The sequence below is a fragment of the Amyelois transitella genome, chromosome 22, assembly GCF_032362555.1.
Source record: "Amyelois transitella isolate CPQ chromosome 22, ilAmyTran1.1, whole genome shotgun sequence".
NCBI lineage: Eukaryota > Metazoa > Arthropoda > Insecta > Lepidoptera > Pyralidae > Amyelois > Amyelois transitella.
In genome coordinates, this window is record NC_083525.1 from 4168251 (window position 1) to 4182590 (window position 14340).

Here is a 14340-nt window from a genome sequence, read left to right on the forward strand (position 1 = left end):
AACCAAAAACTAGTTTCTGCTACAATCAGCTGATCTGTCAAACGTACGTTCCTCGCGTCATTCATGCACAGTTATCATTTGTTTGTATGGTAGGAAGGTGCCGGCTTCGCGTTATCATTTGTTATTTTTACCACGTTGTTTTTATCAGTGATGTAACAAAGGTCTTCGCAATTAGCCAATTTAGTCCGCGAGTAAGACTCGTAGAGGACAGTAGCGTTATCATAATAATTTACACTATTATTGAGTACCTATATAAGTAAGTAAGTGCATTCTTGTGTTTTTTATTGTCTTTTTTATTTACAACTTATTTTAAGTGCCAATGGGACTGCTTACAAGTCTATTTCTGAGATATTTAGATAAAAAGTAGCATATAGTTTATTCACTGATATTTAAAAACTGTGTAACTTTATAACATGCGACTTTTTAGTTCTGTTAAATTTAACAATCAATCAAAGTATGTACTCAAACCAGTTTATCTATTTTTAACAAGCTTATCACAGATTTTTTTGTGCATTTTTGTGTAGAAGCGTCTAATTACTGTTGTGGAAATATTTATTTTATTTTTTTTTTGTTTTCAATATTAATTTGTTTTCCACCACAGGATAAATATGGTAAAAGCAGTGGCTGTCATCACCATCAGTGACACATGTTTCAAAGACAACTCCAAAGATGCCTCCGGACCATGCCTCGCAGAGTTGGCTCGGCAACTGTTTCCTGAAGCAAACCTACACACAATTATCATCCCTGATGAAAGAGAAATTATAGAGAAAGAACTCAAATATTTCTGTGATTCCAACATAGATTTAGTGTTAACTACAGGAGGAACAGGTTTAAGTTATAGAGATGTCACACCAGAGGCAACCAAAGCTGTTATACAGCGAGAAGTTCCCGCTATACCCGTAGCTATTACCATGGAGAGTTTGAAGAAAACACCAATGGCTATGTTATCTCGGTCTGTTTGTGGAGTGAGGGACAAGACTTTAATCATCAATTTTCCTGGAAGCAAGAAAGCTGTTGTGGAATGTTTTGAAGTTGTCCGTTCCGTGTTGCCTCATGCCATTTCTCTAGTAAATGATGACTTAGCAGAAGTTAGAACTATTCACGATTCTTTGAAATTTGATCACACAACTCCACTCACAAGTTCAGTAGATGTTTCTAAAGTGGCTTTGAGGCCTCGTGAATCTCCTTATCCAATGCTGGAGATGGCAGAAGCTTGGAAGATAGTGGATGATGTAATGTCGCAATGGAAAGAAAGATTGGAGATTATATCTATAGAAGACAGTGTGGGTCGAGTAGTTGCTCAAGCATTGCGTGCTAAGGAACCAATGCCACCATTCCCTGCTTCTGTTAAAGATGGTGAGTACATAATATATAGGAATAAGTTGTTTTTATTTGTTGCATAATCCATTTCTTGAATAAATTAAGGAGAGTATGGTAATTACACAAATCGAATGTGTATGTGTGTGGAGTGTAACATTCAAATTGCGGTCGAATTGATTGCAACCTCCTTTTTTGATGTCGGTTAATAAGTTACACACAAAGTCACACAAATTGTCATAAATAAGATAGATACATAGCACTTAATATTAAAATGATTCAGTTTGATAAAGGGAAAACATATATAATCAAAGCAGTATTAAAATTTTAAGTTTGTGTATTACCTATTTGAGTCGTCTTTAAAAAAATCATAATATGATATGACATAAAATGCCATCGCAGTCATATATGATATATCATATAATGACTGCGGTGGCATTTTATGTATGTATTAATGTTCTCTCTCTGTAATCTCTTTATTATACGACTCATTATTTTGCTGTAATTTCATCCTTCAATATAACCCGTCACGGTTAGTTGCGTTGCCGTGCAATTCGCAAATTATATGAATTGGTAAATATTGTGTTGTGCCGTCTCATTTCGTAAGAGACGTTCAAATTTATCCATACTCATAATAATATTAAAAAAAAATATATATATATATTATAAATAACTACTTTACCTTGATAATATTTGGCACAGAGACCGATAAGACCTTTTTATGGAAATTCCGACAGGAGGGAAGCCCTGAGTAAAAGCTAGTTGCAAATATTTTACTTGTTCTTAAATTTAATACTACTTTTATTTACTTTTGATTTATTTGATAATGAAAAGTAGGTATAAGATGGAAAAAAGTTGCAAATATTTTTCTTCTCTAGTACTTATGTATAAAGTACTTTTGTTTACTACTCGTACTTAATTGAATATCTTGATATATTTGGTATTAATTTAAGTGGATCTTGGATATGGTTTTGTGCCTTTCTTTAGCACTAAAATATATTTATGTCTGTCTTTAAAAATACTTACATAAGTGTTATTTTTTATAACTACTTTTCATAAATTGGACCTCTCCATATCTTGAAGGAGGCGCCCACACCAACCAAAATGAAGAAGACTTTTCGTTACATTTATTATCATGAAAAATACAGTTACTTTTTAATTTCCTCTTTTCGATCTTCATGAACTTTTTGACGTCAGGTTACGCATGTATGAGTATGGACGGCGCAGGAGTCCGCCAGGTCCGGACAGCTCTAGGCGCGGGCGACGCCCCCACCTCCCCCCTCATATCGGGGCAGTGCGCGAGAGTCAACACGGGGGCTGCTTTGCCGGCGGGCGCCGATTGTGTAGTACAGGTACTTGCTTCCTTTGATATGGTCATTTATTTGCTAAAAGTAAGTAGGTGTAATTAAGATTATTGTCTCTGTCGACCCCGCAAGGGATATAGTTATATACGATTATATGAATATTATATTTTGGTGCAAACCGGTAACACAGGGAATTCAATTCTTTCTTCTGGGTTTAGTCTCGGTTACATCCTCACCTCTATACATTATAATGGGCCGAGAAGCAGGCTAATAATTGGTTGTCAACATCAGCAATGATTACCTACTCGCTAATCGGAGCATATCGTGTATGAATCAACATCACGACCTCCAAGAGACCATATCGATTGTTATGGCTATGTATTTTAGCCGCCCTACATGTAGAAAACGACAACGAACCGAAACCATGTATGTACTTCGTAGCATTTCGTTATATATTGAGTAAAGGGAATCTGAACACATACCTACCGCTGCTTGGTCTTGTAGCAAAGAAAAATATTGTTTGCTGCTTCTCTTCCCGTGCAGATTGTAAAAGTTAATCGAGGAAAGGACTGCTAAACTTCTTTTAATATTTTCTTCTTTAAACATTTTCTGGGTGATAGGATAGAAATCTGTCAGTATTTGAATCTTAACGCTACAGCTGAACGCCTTTAAGCTTTTTCAAGACTGGCGACTGTGTCTACCCTCCAAGGGATAAAGACGTGATTATGTATGTATTTAGAATACATATAGTTATTTTTACTACTTTCAGGTAGAAGATACGAGATTAGTTTCGGCCACAGAGGATGGTCAGACGGAGTTAGAAGTGGAGATGTTGGTGGCGCCGGAACCACAACAGGACGTGCGGCCCGTAGGCTTCGATATACCGATGGGCACTGTACTTGCTAATAAAGGTTATTACTTACTTGCTAATGGTGGTGATTAGAGAATAGAATATGCTTGTCGTTATGACCGTTTCCTAAACTACCAAATTAGTTACACCACCTACGCCCGCGGCTCCGCCCGCATGGAACGAAAAATCCTGCTTATTTATATTCCCGTGGGAATTGTGGGAAAGCTTCTCTTAATACAACCCTAGACTATATAGAAAAACCTACTTGTCTAATTTGAAATCTCTATATCCAGCAGTTTCGGCAATGTATTGGTACGAGTATGTCAGTGAATCAACTGGTGGGTTAGGTACTTTTATATATAGATGATAAATGATAAATACAATGTCAGAAGACAGCATTAAATATCCAATAGTGTATGACGTGATGTTTGTATGCATGTGTGTAAATTTTGGTACTGGGATGCAGAAATAATTTGAGTTTTTATTTTCAGGGGACGTTATTGATTCGGCTTTGGTTGGTCTCCTGGCTGGCGCTGGTCATCTCAACGTTACCGTCCAAGCACCTCCCAAGGTATTTTTCTATTGATATTAATGCGTATTATTTACGGAATTTAGCATATGAATTTACTGAATTGGTTTTTCTAGACTATTTGAGACGCTTAAATTCATTAGAAGATGAAAAATTACAAATTATATAATCAGGTTTTTTTTGGGATTCTCTTTGACACAATTTTGTTTAGTTTTATTATTTTTGTTAATGTAAAGCTTCAGAAAAAGTTATAACTACATTATGATTGGTAAGAGTAGTGTTCATTGTAACACCATGTTTATTTTTTGTGAAAGCTATGGAAATAATGCTCACTCCGCTTAGTGACCATGTGACTGGGACTAAATTCATATATAAGAAAGAGAATATATAGTTGGCCTTCCTGTTCAGGCTTTCATTCAAGTAAAAATAGTACAGTCGGGATTTTTAATAGCTTTGTAAATTATATCTACCACAGGTGGCGCTGTTATCTACCGGAAACGAATTACAAGAGCCTTCGGAATCAAAGTTGCGGCCAGCACACATTCGCGATTCTAACCGCACTATGTTAAAAGCGCTGCTTAGGTAAGTAAACTCATTTATATTTCATCACTTACGAAAATGCTAGGTGTTTGCTTGCAGAGAAACTTAGGATTTATGTTTTTTTTCCCATGACCAAGGGGTGACGTTTCTCTGCAGGCAACTGAAACAAGTTATTAGAGGCAGGTCACGGAGATAGCGGAATGATCTCGACAAATATTCGCGTCAGTGGATATTTCTTTACACTGAAAAGACATTTGCCCTGCAATAGGAGACATAACGAATTTGTTTAAATAAGACTAAAGGTCACACACCAGGGCCGTGCGCGGTACGTAGTCTGAACGAGTTTTTCGAACGAACTCCCTAAAACTATCGGTACATATCTTGTCAACGGATTAACCTTGAAACTACGTTGCCCGGTACTGGCACGGACGTATGTTATTGACTTGAATTAAATGGATAGACGGCCTCTGTGGCGCAGCGGTAGTGCGCTTGTCTGTGACACCGGAGGTCCCGGGTTCGAATCCCGGTCAGGGCATGATGAGAAAAGAACTTTTTCTGATTGGCCTGGGTCTTGGATGTTTATCTATATAAGTATTTATTATAAAATATAGTATCGTTGAGTTAGTATCTCGTAACACAAGTCTCGAACTTACTTCGAGGCTAACTCAATCTGTGTAATTTGTCCCGTATATATTTATTTATTTATAGAGAACACGGCTACGACAGCATCGACTGCGGCATCGCGCGCGACTCGCCCGACGCGCTGCTGGCGGCGCTGTCCGAGGCCTTCCGCCGCAGCGACGTGCTCGTGTGCACCGGGGGCGTCTCCATGGGCGAGCGCGATCTGCTCAAACCCGTTCTCGTGGAGGTAAGGCTGCTGTTCACCCGGTTCCACGTTTTACCCTTACTATAGGTTGGCTGGAAGAGATTGCTTAGCTATTAGCTAGCTTTAGCTAGAATATGTTTAGACAAGTTCGCCTTCGCTAAACATATTCTTAATGTATGTTTCTACTTCTTATGTAATTTTTTTATTGGCAATAAAGATACCTAATTTGTGTTGTATTGTAAGACTATTCTTAGTTAGCCGTTTGGTTCCTGGCACGTTAGAATAGGCCCACTTCGTCTTTTCCCCATGGATTTGGTCAAAGGCGACTAGGGAAAGGCTAGTTAACTTGGGATTTTTAACAACAACCTGTGGGGTCTGTCTAACGTAAAGAAAAATGACATGCCTGAACATAATTCAAATTTTTATTTGTATAACTAGAGCTAAAACTTTTTTTTACCATCCCCGCCTTGTTTACACATAAATACCTACAATAAACCGCTCTATCATTATTTACAAGGCGGATTTTTTTTTTTGGCAGAGTATGTGAGTTTATCAGGAGAGCTGCCACTTACTATGCATAGATACTTTACATATAAGCTTCAACAATAAAAATCTTTTCTAGGATTTCAGCGCTACCCTTCACTTCGGCCGCGTTCATATGAAGCCGGGAAAGCCTACAACGTTCGCCACCTGCCAGTTTGAAGGCAGGACGAAGTACATTTTTGCTTTACCGGGTAACACATTATTGTATATTGCCCCCCTTTTTTGGCTACTTATTTTGTAGTTTCATTTTTAAAATTATGATAAACGTAAAGTATAAAACGTAAGTTGACCGATCTGGAAGCTTACTACTATATCCCAAGGTAACATACCAAATGTTATCTGGCAAAATTTTAAAACCTCTACGGCCTCCCGGCGAATTTTTGTTTTCGAACAAAATACTCCAGGACGTTTTGCGTATGAGCTATACCACTAGGAATGGTTACATTAGATTCGTTTACATTGCAGAGTTTGGTTTGTTGACATTAAAATATCGCACTCTTCGCGTGCGTAGTATTTGTCGTCGAGTTGTTCTAAATCGTTTCCCCCTCCCAGGCAACCCGGTATCAGCGTACGTGTGCAGCCTCCTGTTCGTGATCCGAGCGCTGCGCGTGAGCGTGGGCCGCGTGGCCGACTGGCCGCGCCTGCGCGTGCGGCTCGCGCACGCCGTCAGCGTGGACGCGCGGCCGGAGTACGCGCGCGCCGTGCTGCACTACCCCGACACCGACGACCTGCCCACGGCCACTACCCTCGGCAGCCAGGTGACATCTCACACTTTGCCTGTCACTAGACACCCTAAAATCTACTTACTTCATGAAATCACGCCTCCTTCCAGAAGATTCTCTTGGAATAGACTGAGGCAACAGTTATAATCCCTGCGTTTTTCTTTCGCTTCATCCACATTACATTCATCACTCACTTAATGCAAGCTCTTCGGCGATAACAAAATAATATTGCAGTTTTTATTAAGACTGTCTGCACCTTATATCATCATCCTGGCGCTAGTCTAGGTTGCGCTTTCACCTCTTAGAGAAGTCCGGAGTGCGCCTGTAACCACGATCCTTAATTGGAACACGAAGAGACTCCTGTCTGACCCCCGTAACGTTCGGGGAACCCGATCCATAATGCATTAACAGTTGCCTAGATTTACAGTTTTCCACATTCACACTTCGTTCATTTAGACGTCTTTATTCGGGTATTACCGTTGACTACCGACGACGCTCTCATTTCACACTATTTCTGTTTTCATGCACTTGCGCGATAGTCAAATTGACTTTGTATGTATGTTCGTGAGCAGTGCAGCAGCCGGCTGCTGAGCGCGTGCGGCGCGCGCGTGCTGCTGGAGCTGCCGGGCGGCGCGCGGCGGCTGCCGGCCGGCGCCGTGCTGCCCGCGCTCGTCGTGGCCCGGCTCGACAACACGCGATACTGAACCCTTTGCTAGTCGCGCGTGTATACCGCAATCCCGTACCCCCACTTTGGAATCAAATGCACCTTTGAATCACGTTTAAGTAATCTCACATATTTTTTTTTTAAAGTCGATTTAACATTATTACAATCCGCAAAAAAAATCCTAAGGAAGTTCTATGTGATTAAGAATATAATATGATTCACAACGCGGCCCGATATTCTTACTTTTTTTTTATGTAGTCAGTATGTGCTCAGTAAATTTTATTCATATTTTTCAACAACAATCTCTAACAACTCTTATAGTCGTTACCTATTAAATTAAAATGTTTAAAATAGTGTTATTCACTTAAAGCCGAACTTATAAAAAAAAATAGAATGATAGCTACCTACCTAATAAAAAATGTGGTGCCAAGGTAAAACAGCCAACTCGTTTTATGTATTGTTAATCCTTCACTTTGTTATTTATACTTCGCCAATACAGATTTTTATCTATACTTAAAGTGTAGGATTGAAATGTTGAAATCTCAATAAAGAATATTGTTGTTTTAAGCATTTTTTTTTACCTGATCTGATCCGCTCACCCAGATAGATTCACCACTTATTGGAAATAAATCGTTTTTGAAAATCTTAACATAAATGTCCTTGTTCAAATAAGTGAACTGATACAAGAGAAAAGAAGGGTATTGCCATACCCTTCTCTCGTCTACCCTGAAAGGTATTAAAAACTATTTGTACAAAATGGGGAAGTTTTCTAATTGTAGGTGGATAAATAATATGCATTATTACAAACATTATTAATTTATTACAATTTGTAACTACTAGCATACTCCGCGCACACATACTCACACTCGCTTCAGATCAGAATGGAAGTAAAATCTGATATCACTCGCTCCCGAAATTACATTGATTTCATTTGTAATTAATTACTATGAAATATATATGCTAACAGTTATAAATAAAAATATAATGAGTAGGTTCAAGGAAAAGAAATAAGTTACATGATATGCGTAATGTTTGAACAGATGGTCAGTCTTCGTAAACGATTAAATAAAAACATGAAATGGGAGCGAGATTCAATATATTTTCTTTATAAGTGAACTGGTCGATAGTTATGTCAACTCATACATCACAGTAGTTAAGCAACAACCTCTGTCACACTGTCCATTTAAACATAAATTGATCTCCTTTGTACAGTGTGATGAATAAATAAAAACAAAAAAACTGTTACACAACACGTTGCACTTCAAAGAACCTCTTCAGGTAGTAAACTTGTCCCAGTGTCATTACGAGGAGCACTCCCGCTTCGAAGATAGACCACACCACCACTTTAGAGTTTGTGCTTTCATTGATGGAGCGATGGATGCGATCTCTGACCTAGAAGAAATATATTATGAGTTAAAATTTGAGAAGCTAAGCCTGGCTTTGTGATTCTGCCTAATGACCGGAAGGTTGTAGGGTCGTAGTTATTTTTGAGACTGTCTGGTTTGGATATTACGATGGAATCTGATTATCAGAATTTTTTTGGAAGGCACATTAAAATTGTAAGGGCATATCTATTAGGTTACTGATATCCGAAAAGCATTTGTTTTAAAGTTAATCAAGTAATAAATTCAAACCACTTATGGCATGGGGTTTGAAGTTACAATGCTGAGGATACAATCAGTATGTTTATATGTACCAGAACCAAGTAACCTAATCAGCTTTGCAATAAACTTCCCTAAGAATTGAGATCAGCTCGTAACTTTGGTTCTTTCAAAACACAAATCAAAGGACTGACTTATGATGCATCTGACACTTGAGTTAACATAAATATATTTATGTATAAATATAAAATTGAAATAATTATTTTATGGCATCCTCAATGCTTTTTATATGTGCTACCTTTTTTATTTGGGATATTCCTTTAAGTTTGGTTGACTGGCAGAAATACAATTAGGACAAATCTGCTATTGTAGAGATTTTTTTTAATTCCAAAAACTGTGCAATTAATTTTTTTTTGTGCAAAAAATGAGTTAACAAACCTGCATGTAATCCTGTTCATGCTTGACTGTCTTGAGTGTGGTAGCGAGTTCTTTGATCATATCCTCCAGTTTGTTGTGGTCAACCTCGCTTCCTTTCTGCTCGTCCTTATTTGGTACATCTCCAATTTCTAGGTTGAACATCACTACCTAAATCATGGAACAAAATTCTTGCATTAAACCAGTGTTTATTGTTTGCAGAATTATTTTATTTTACCAGTAAAGATAAATTATGGGTTTGCAATGTGCTGAATAAAACATTTTATGGTAACCAATAGCTTAGTTATCATTATAATTTGCAAGATGCTAAATACCATTAGAAGCAATAATTTTATTAGAGACTAGTTTTTGCCCTTGACTCTGCTGATTGAGTACGCCCTCCACATTATATGTTTGAAAATTTTATACAGATTACTTCAGTGATTTAATTGTGAAGAAGTAATAAACAAATGTACTTTCACATATATGGATTCAAACATTTTTAGTATTTATTTATAACTATTATAATTTTTGAAGTTTTCTACAACGCTAGCTTAGTATCCTTTAGATTTAATAGTATAAAAAAAACGTTCACACAGTAAACTGTTAGTAGGCTAACCTTAGGAGTCATAGTAGACATTTTGTTGCTGAAGCAGTATGTGTATCTACCCGAAGTGGGTGCAGAGAATGTGTACATGCCAGAAGATTCCCTCTCACCACGATACAATTCGGAACCATCTGGACCAGTGATGGTTACATCTATATCAAGGAAACCTCCTTCAGCTATCTCAAATGTCAAACCTGAAAATAGAGAAGAAAGAATCTAAATAAAAATTAATATTTTATTGATAAACTTTACATATTCAATCAATTGAATTATTTACTGAGACTTTATTTACAAATACTAACCCATTTTAGTGTTTGCATCAACATTTTCGAAAAAGCATTCTTCGGCGTGCGCGTCGACTGTTATTGTATAACATTTGGCTGTTTTGAATGAGATAGTTATTATAAGGGCCGCTAACCATAAGATTCGCCACAAACACTGCATTATGTATAAATTAATTTAATAATAATTCCTAGAAATATGATTTCTTGTTTTCAATCGGACAGTGCTGATGCCAAGCCACGTAATGACAGATAATCGATTGATTGACAATGACAGCACGACGATGAATAGACGTGCCATTATTGTTTTTCAATTCTTTCGCTTGAGTGCTACAATACCATGTTATGAGTGCGTGTATCCAAACGTAATTTGTGTTTTTACTATAAGATACTAGATGGCGCCACTATTTTTAAGATTTAATTGTTTTAAGCTTCTTTACCTACTAGATGGCGTTAATTTTATTGAAATGAAAATGGCAATTTTTTGTTATGACGGTACAATACTAAATTTATACATACATACATATGGTCACGTCTATATCCCTTGCGGGGTAGACAGAGCCAACAGTCTAAATTTATCAATTACTTATTCTGAGCTAGAGCAGACCTCGGGTTGGAAATACCTAGGTACTCGCACCTCGGTACCTAGGTATTCAACAATAGTCGAAAAAATCCTGCACTCCAGGCCCAAACTCCAAGGGGTGTAAATACCTATGTTAATATCGTGCGTCTTTGGAGATTATCTGCCCTATTAGCACATAAATATAAATATATACGGGACAAATAACACTGATTGCGTTAGCCTCGAAGTAAGTGCGAGACTTGTGTTACGAGATACTAACTCAACGATACTATATCTTATAATAATAAATACTTATATAGATAAACATCCAAGACCCAGGCCAATCAGAAAAAGTTCTTTTCTCATCATGCCCTGACCGGGATTCGAACCCGGGACCTCCCGTGTCACAGACAAGCGTACTTACCGCTGCGCCACAGAGGCCGTCAACAATCAAATCTAACAATTGGAAATGGAACACGGATGGTGGCAAGACCGCAGATAAAGGGTCCATATAATCACTCGCTCCCTTCGATGGTAACTTACTCTAAGTACTAGCTAGCACCTATATAGTCATAGTAGGTAGGTTGAAATGGTAATATATCTAAAACGGAATAAGTAATTCAATTTAAATGCAAGTGTGAATATGAGTCCCGGAAACCATAAAGAATATAATACGTACATTTAAAACAATATTGATCAAGTAGGTACCTACTACAATTGACGACTGGAATTTTCCCACAAAATCGTACAAAGTTTCCATCCTTACCTCGCTAATTGCGATAGGCATCGGCAAAACAAAGTAATTTTATGTAACAACCACGCCATAAGGTCAAACTCCTACGAAGTTCGTCGGACCGGCAGCCATCACTTCCTTTTTCTAGCTAAATATAACCAAAATCAAGTTACCTACCGTATAAAAAACGTTAGTCAAGGACTTGATTGGATAGTTTCATAGTTCATTATAGTATAATACATGTCCGTATATTTTCCATTAGATAAAAAGTTATGTTTCTTATGATTGATATGTTAAGTAAATAGGTAATAGGTAAGAAAAGGTGGCAAAAATTACTTTGTGAAAATTTTGTAAGCAAACGCTACCAAATTCAAGTAAATCTAACTTGAATGAATATGTCATCATGATTTTTTTTGGTGGTTGCGGCTTCCTTGGAGAGCTGACCGAAACACCTATGACCACGATTCGGCGATGGATAGGTACGAGTATATGAAAATACTTCCGATTTCTATGACCCTTTTAAACAGGCTAAACTAAAACCTCATACTATCACTAGGACATCTACGTAAAAAAATAGAGTGATTCTAACTTCTTTCAGGCGCTGGGCTAGCAATGTAACTAGGTATCTGCAGAACACGGCTTTCAGGTCTTTTCGAAATTGTTACCTATGTCTACCCTGAAAGAGACAAAACAGATAGTTGAAAGTGAAAGTAAAGAAAGTCAATAACTTCAATTTTATTTATTTACGAACGTATCTTGATCAAATTAAGGACGTCCTGGTAAAGGGTCAGGTCAAAAGTACCCGAAACCGCCGAGCTTGTATGAAGAGAGTTATGAATGTGGACGAAGCGAAAGAAGTATGCAGAGATCGTGGCAAGTGGAAAGAGGTAGTCTCTGCCTACCCCTCCGGGAAAGAGGCGTGATTTTATGTATGTATGTATGTATTATTTAGTTTGATTTAAGTACCATTAAAACGTTTGGTCAGATAAGACTAGCGTGTTATTTATTATGTTACACATTTTTTATTATAACAAAGTAACAAAAACCGAGGACAAGACTCGAAGCTGCTCGCTTTTGCGTCACGCGATGGCTCTCGTTTCGGCTTCAAAATATAATAACGCATAATACTTAATGCCTTTTTGCCTTTTATAAAAATAGAATAATTCGTCTATGTTCGTCAGATGTATAAAAAAAGGTCGAATTTAACTTGTTTTGTAGCAAGAGATTAATGACGTAAACTGTGCTGTTTTATCTCAGACTAGCTGTGCTCGCGACTTCGTCCGCGTGGAATAGTTATTTTGGGCATCGTTGAAGCCTTTAAGGATGAATAATTTTCCCCGGTTTTTCACATATTCCATTATTTCTTTGCTCCTTATAGTTGCAGCTGATGTTATATAGCCTAAAGCCTTCCTCGATAAATGGTCTATTCAACGCAGAATTTTTCAATTCGAACCAGTAGTTCCTGTGATTAGCGCGTTCAAACAAACTCTTCAGCTTTATAATATTAGTATAGAATAGATTATTGGATAATTAATTTGAACATATAGCTCGCTTTTAGTTAGTCTTTATTTAAAGTATTCGATATTAAATTCACAATACGTGTAAAAAGTTATTAAGCTAGGTATGTTACAAATCGATATGCGGTTTGAAAGTTAAAGTAAATCGCTTAATTAATTGGTCAAAGAATATGGATTAGTACAGAACTCCCATCTAAAATACTGAGTCAGAGTAACAGTTAACAAAATATGGGTATACTTTTATCTTAATTTCAGTATCTTAGAGTAGATTTTTAGAAATGAAAGCGACGCGTTTGTGATTGTGAATTAATGATTATTGATTGTGGAAAAAAACGTTGGCAAACTTTTTATTGACCTTAATATTCAAAAACTTTGATTTGCATTTATGAAGCGATGAGAAATTAATATTAAGCGCATCTGGGTATCTAGGTGAAGGAAAAACCACATTTTTAGGTGAATTTCTGTTAAATAAATTTCTAGACAAACACAATTTATTAATTGTCTTAATAACATGTGAAAGCATAGCAATAAATTAAAAGCGAAAGTATCTGAAAGTTTGAAATTAGTTTTTTTTTATTGTCCTTCGGACTGTAGGTATATAACGGATGGTAGAACTTACCATGCAAAAGGGCCCTGATTGATCAAACCAATTGAATTTAGCTTAAAGTATAATTTTAGAATAAAATGTTTGACATTTTTCTTGTCGGTGAGGGACTTCTTGGTGCCGTGTGGTTCCCGGCACCAATTCAAAAACGAAAATAGGACCACTACATCTCTTTCCCATGGATGTCGCAAAAGTCGAAAGATGTCGCGACTAAAGGATAGGCTTACAAACTTGGGATTCTTTTGTAGGCGATGGACTAGCAACTGTCACTATTTTAATCTCAATTCTATCATTAAGCCAAATAAATGAACGTGGCCATTCAGCCTTTTCAAGACTGTTGACTATATGTATGTATGTTTGTGAGGAACACAGGTGATACACCTCTGAAAATAAAGTGTTCCTTCAGAACTTTCAAAGACAAAGATACCTATATAGGTACATATTTGCTAAATATGTACGTACATATTCGAACGTCGTATATAGGAACAGGATTGGACGCTAAGACAATAGAACCCATTGGACTTGGTTTAAACCTAGTTCTGTAACTATTGAATAGCTATGAAAAAATCACCATACGCATTTGGTGCAGGCATGAGCCTTAATCTAGGTTTAAAGTTTTTTTAGGTATAGGTTTGCAAGGCACGTCGACTTAGGCTCGTTAAAGTCTTTTTTGTGAAAAGAAAATATTCTCTTTGAAAATCTGAATATTATTTATAAGTTTGTTTA

The 14340-nt window shown here is 37.1% G+C and overlaps 2 protein-coding genes across 5 annotated transcripts; one reads left to right on the top strand and one right to left on the bottom strand.

Annotated features, from left to right (window-relative positions):
• Positions 1–20: 20 nt before the first annotated feature.
• On the top strand, positions 21–7826 carry LOC106134144 (gephyrin). Of its 4 annotated transcripts, none has more exons than XM_060950755.1 (10): positions 21–43; positions 602–1356; positions 2515–2669; positions 3391–3532; positions 3963–4042; positions 4476–4582; positions 5249–5408; positions 5989–6100; positions 6462–6667; positions 7204–7825. In XM_060950755.1, exons 2-10 carry the CDS (start codon positions 609–611, stop codon positions 7333–7335), a joined length of 1842 nt encoding a protein of 613 aa, XP_060806738.1. In that variant the 5' UTR covers positions 21–43; positions 602–608; the 3' UTR covers positions 7336–7825. The 4 variants fall into 4 exon arrangements, with proteins under 4 accessions (XP_060806738.1, XP_060806737.1, XP_060806735.1 ...); XM_060950754.1 differs by lacking the exon at positions 21–43 and adding an exon at positions 66–260; XM_060950752.1 differs by lacking the exon at positions 21–43 and adding an exon at positions 66–256.
• A 284-nt stretch (positions 7827–8110) lies between these two features.
• LOC106134152 (transmembrane emp24 domain-containing protein 2) lies at positions 8111–10459 on the bottom strand. Its single transcript, XM_013334121.2, has 4 exons — positions 10220–10459; positions 9930–10111; positions 9335–9481; positions 8111–8687 (listed from the first exon to the last, which is right to left on the bottom strand). Exons 1-4 carry the CDS (start codon positions 10359–10361, stop codon positions 8538–8540), a joined length of 621 nt encoding a protein of 206 aa, XP_013189575.1. The 5' UTR covers positions 10362–10459; the 3' UTR covers positions 8111–8537.
• Positions 10460–14340: the final 3881 nt, after the last annotated feature.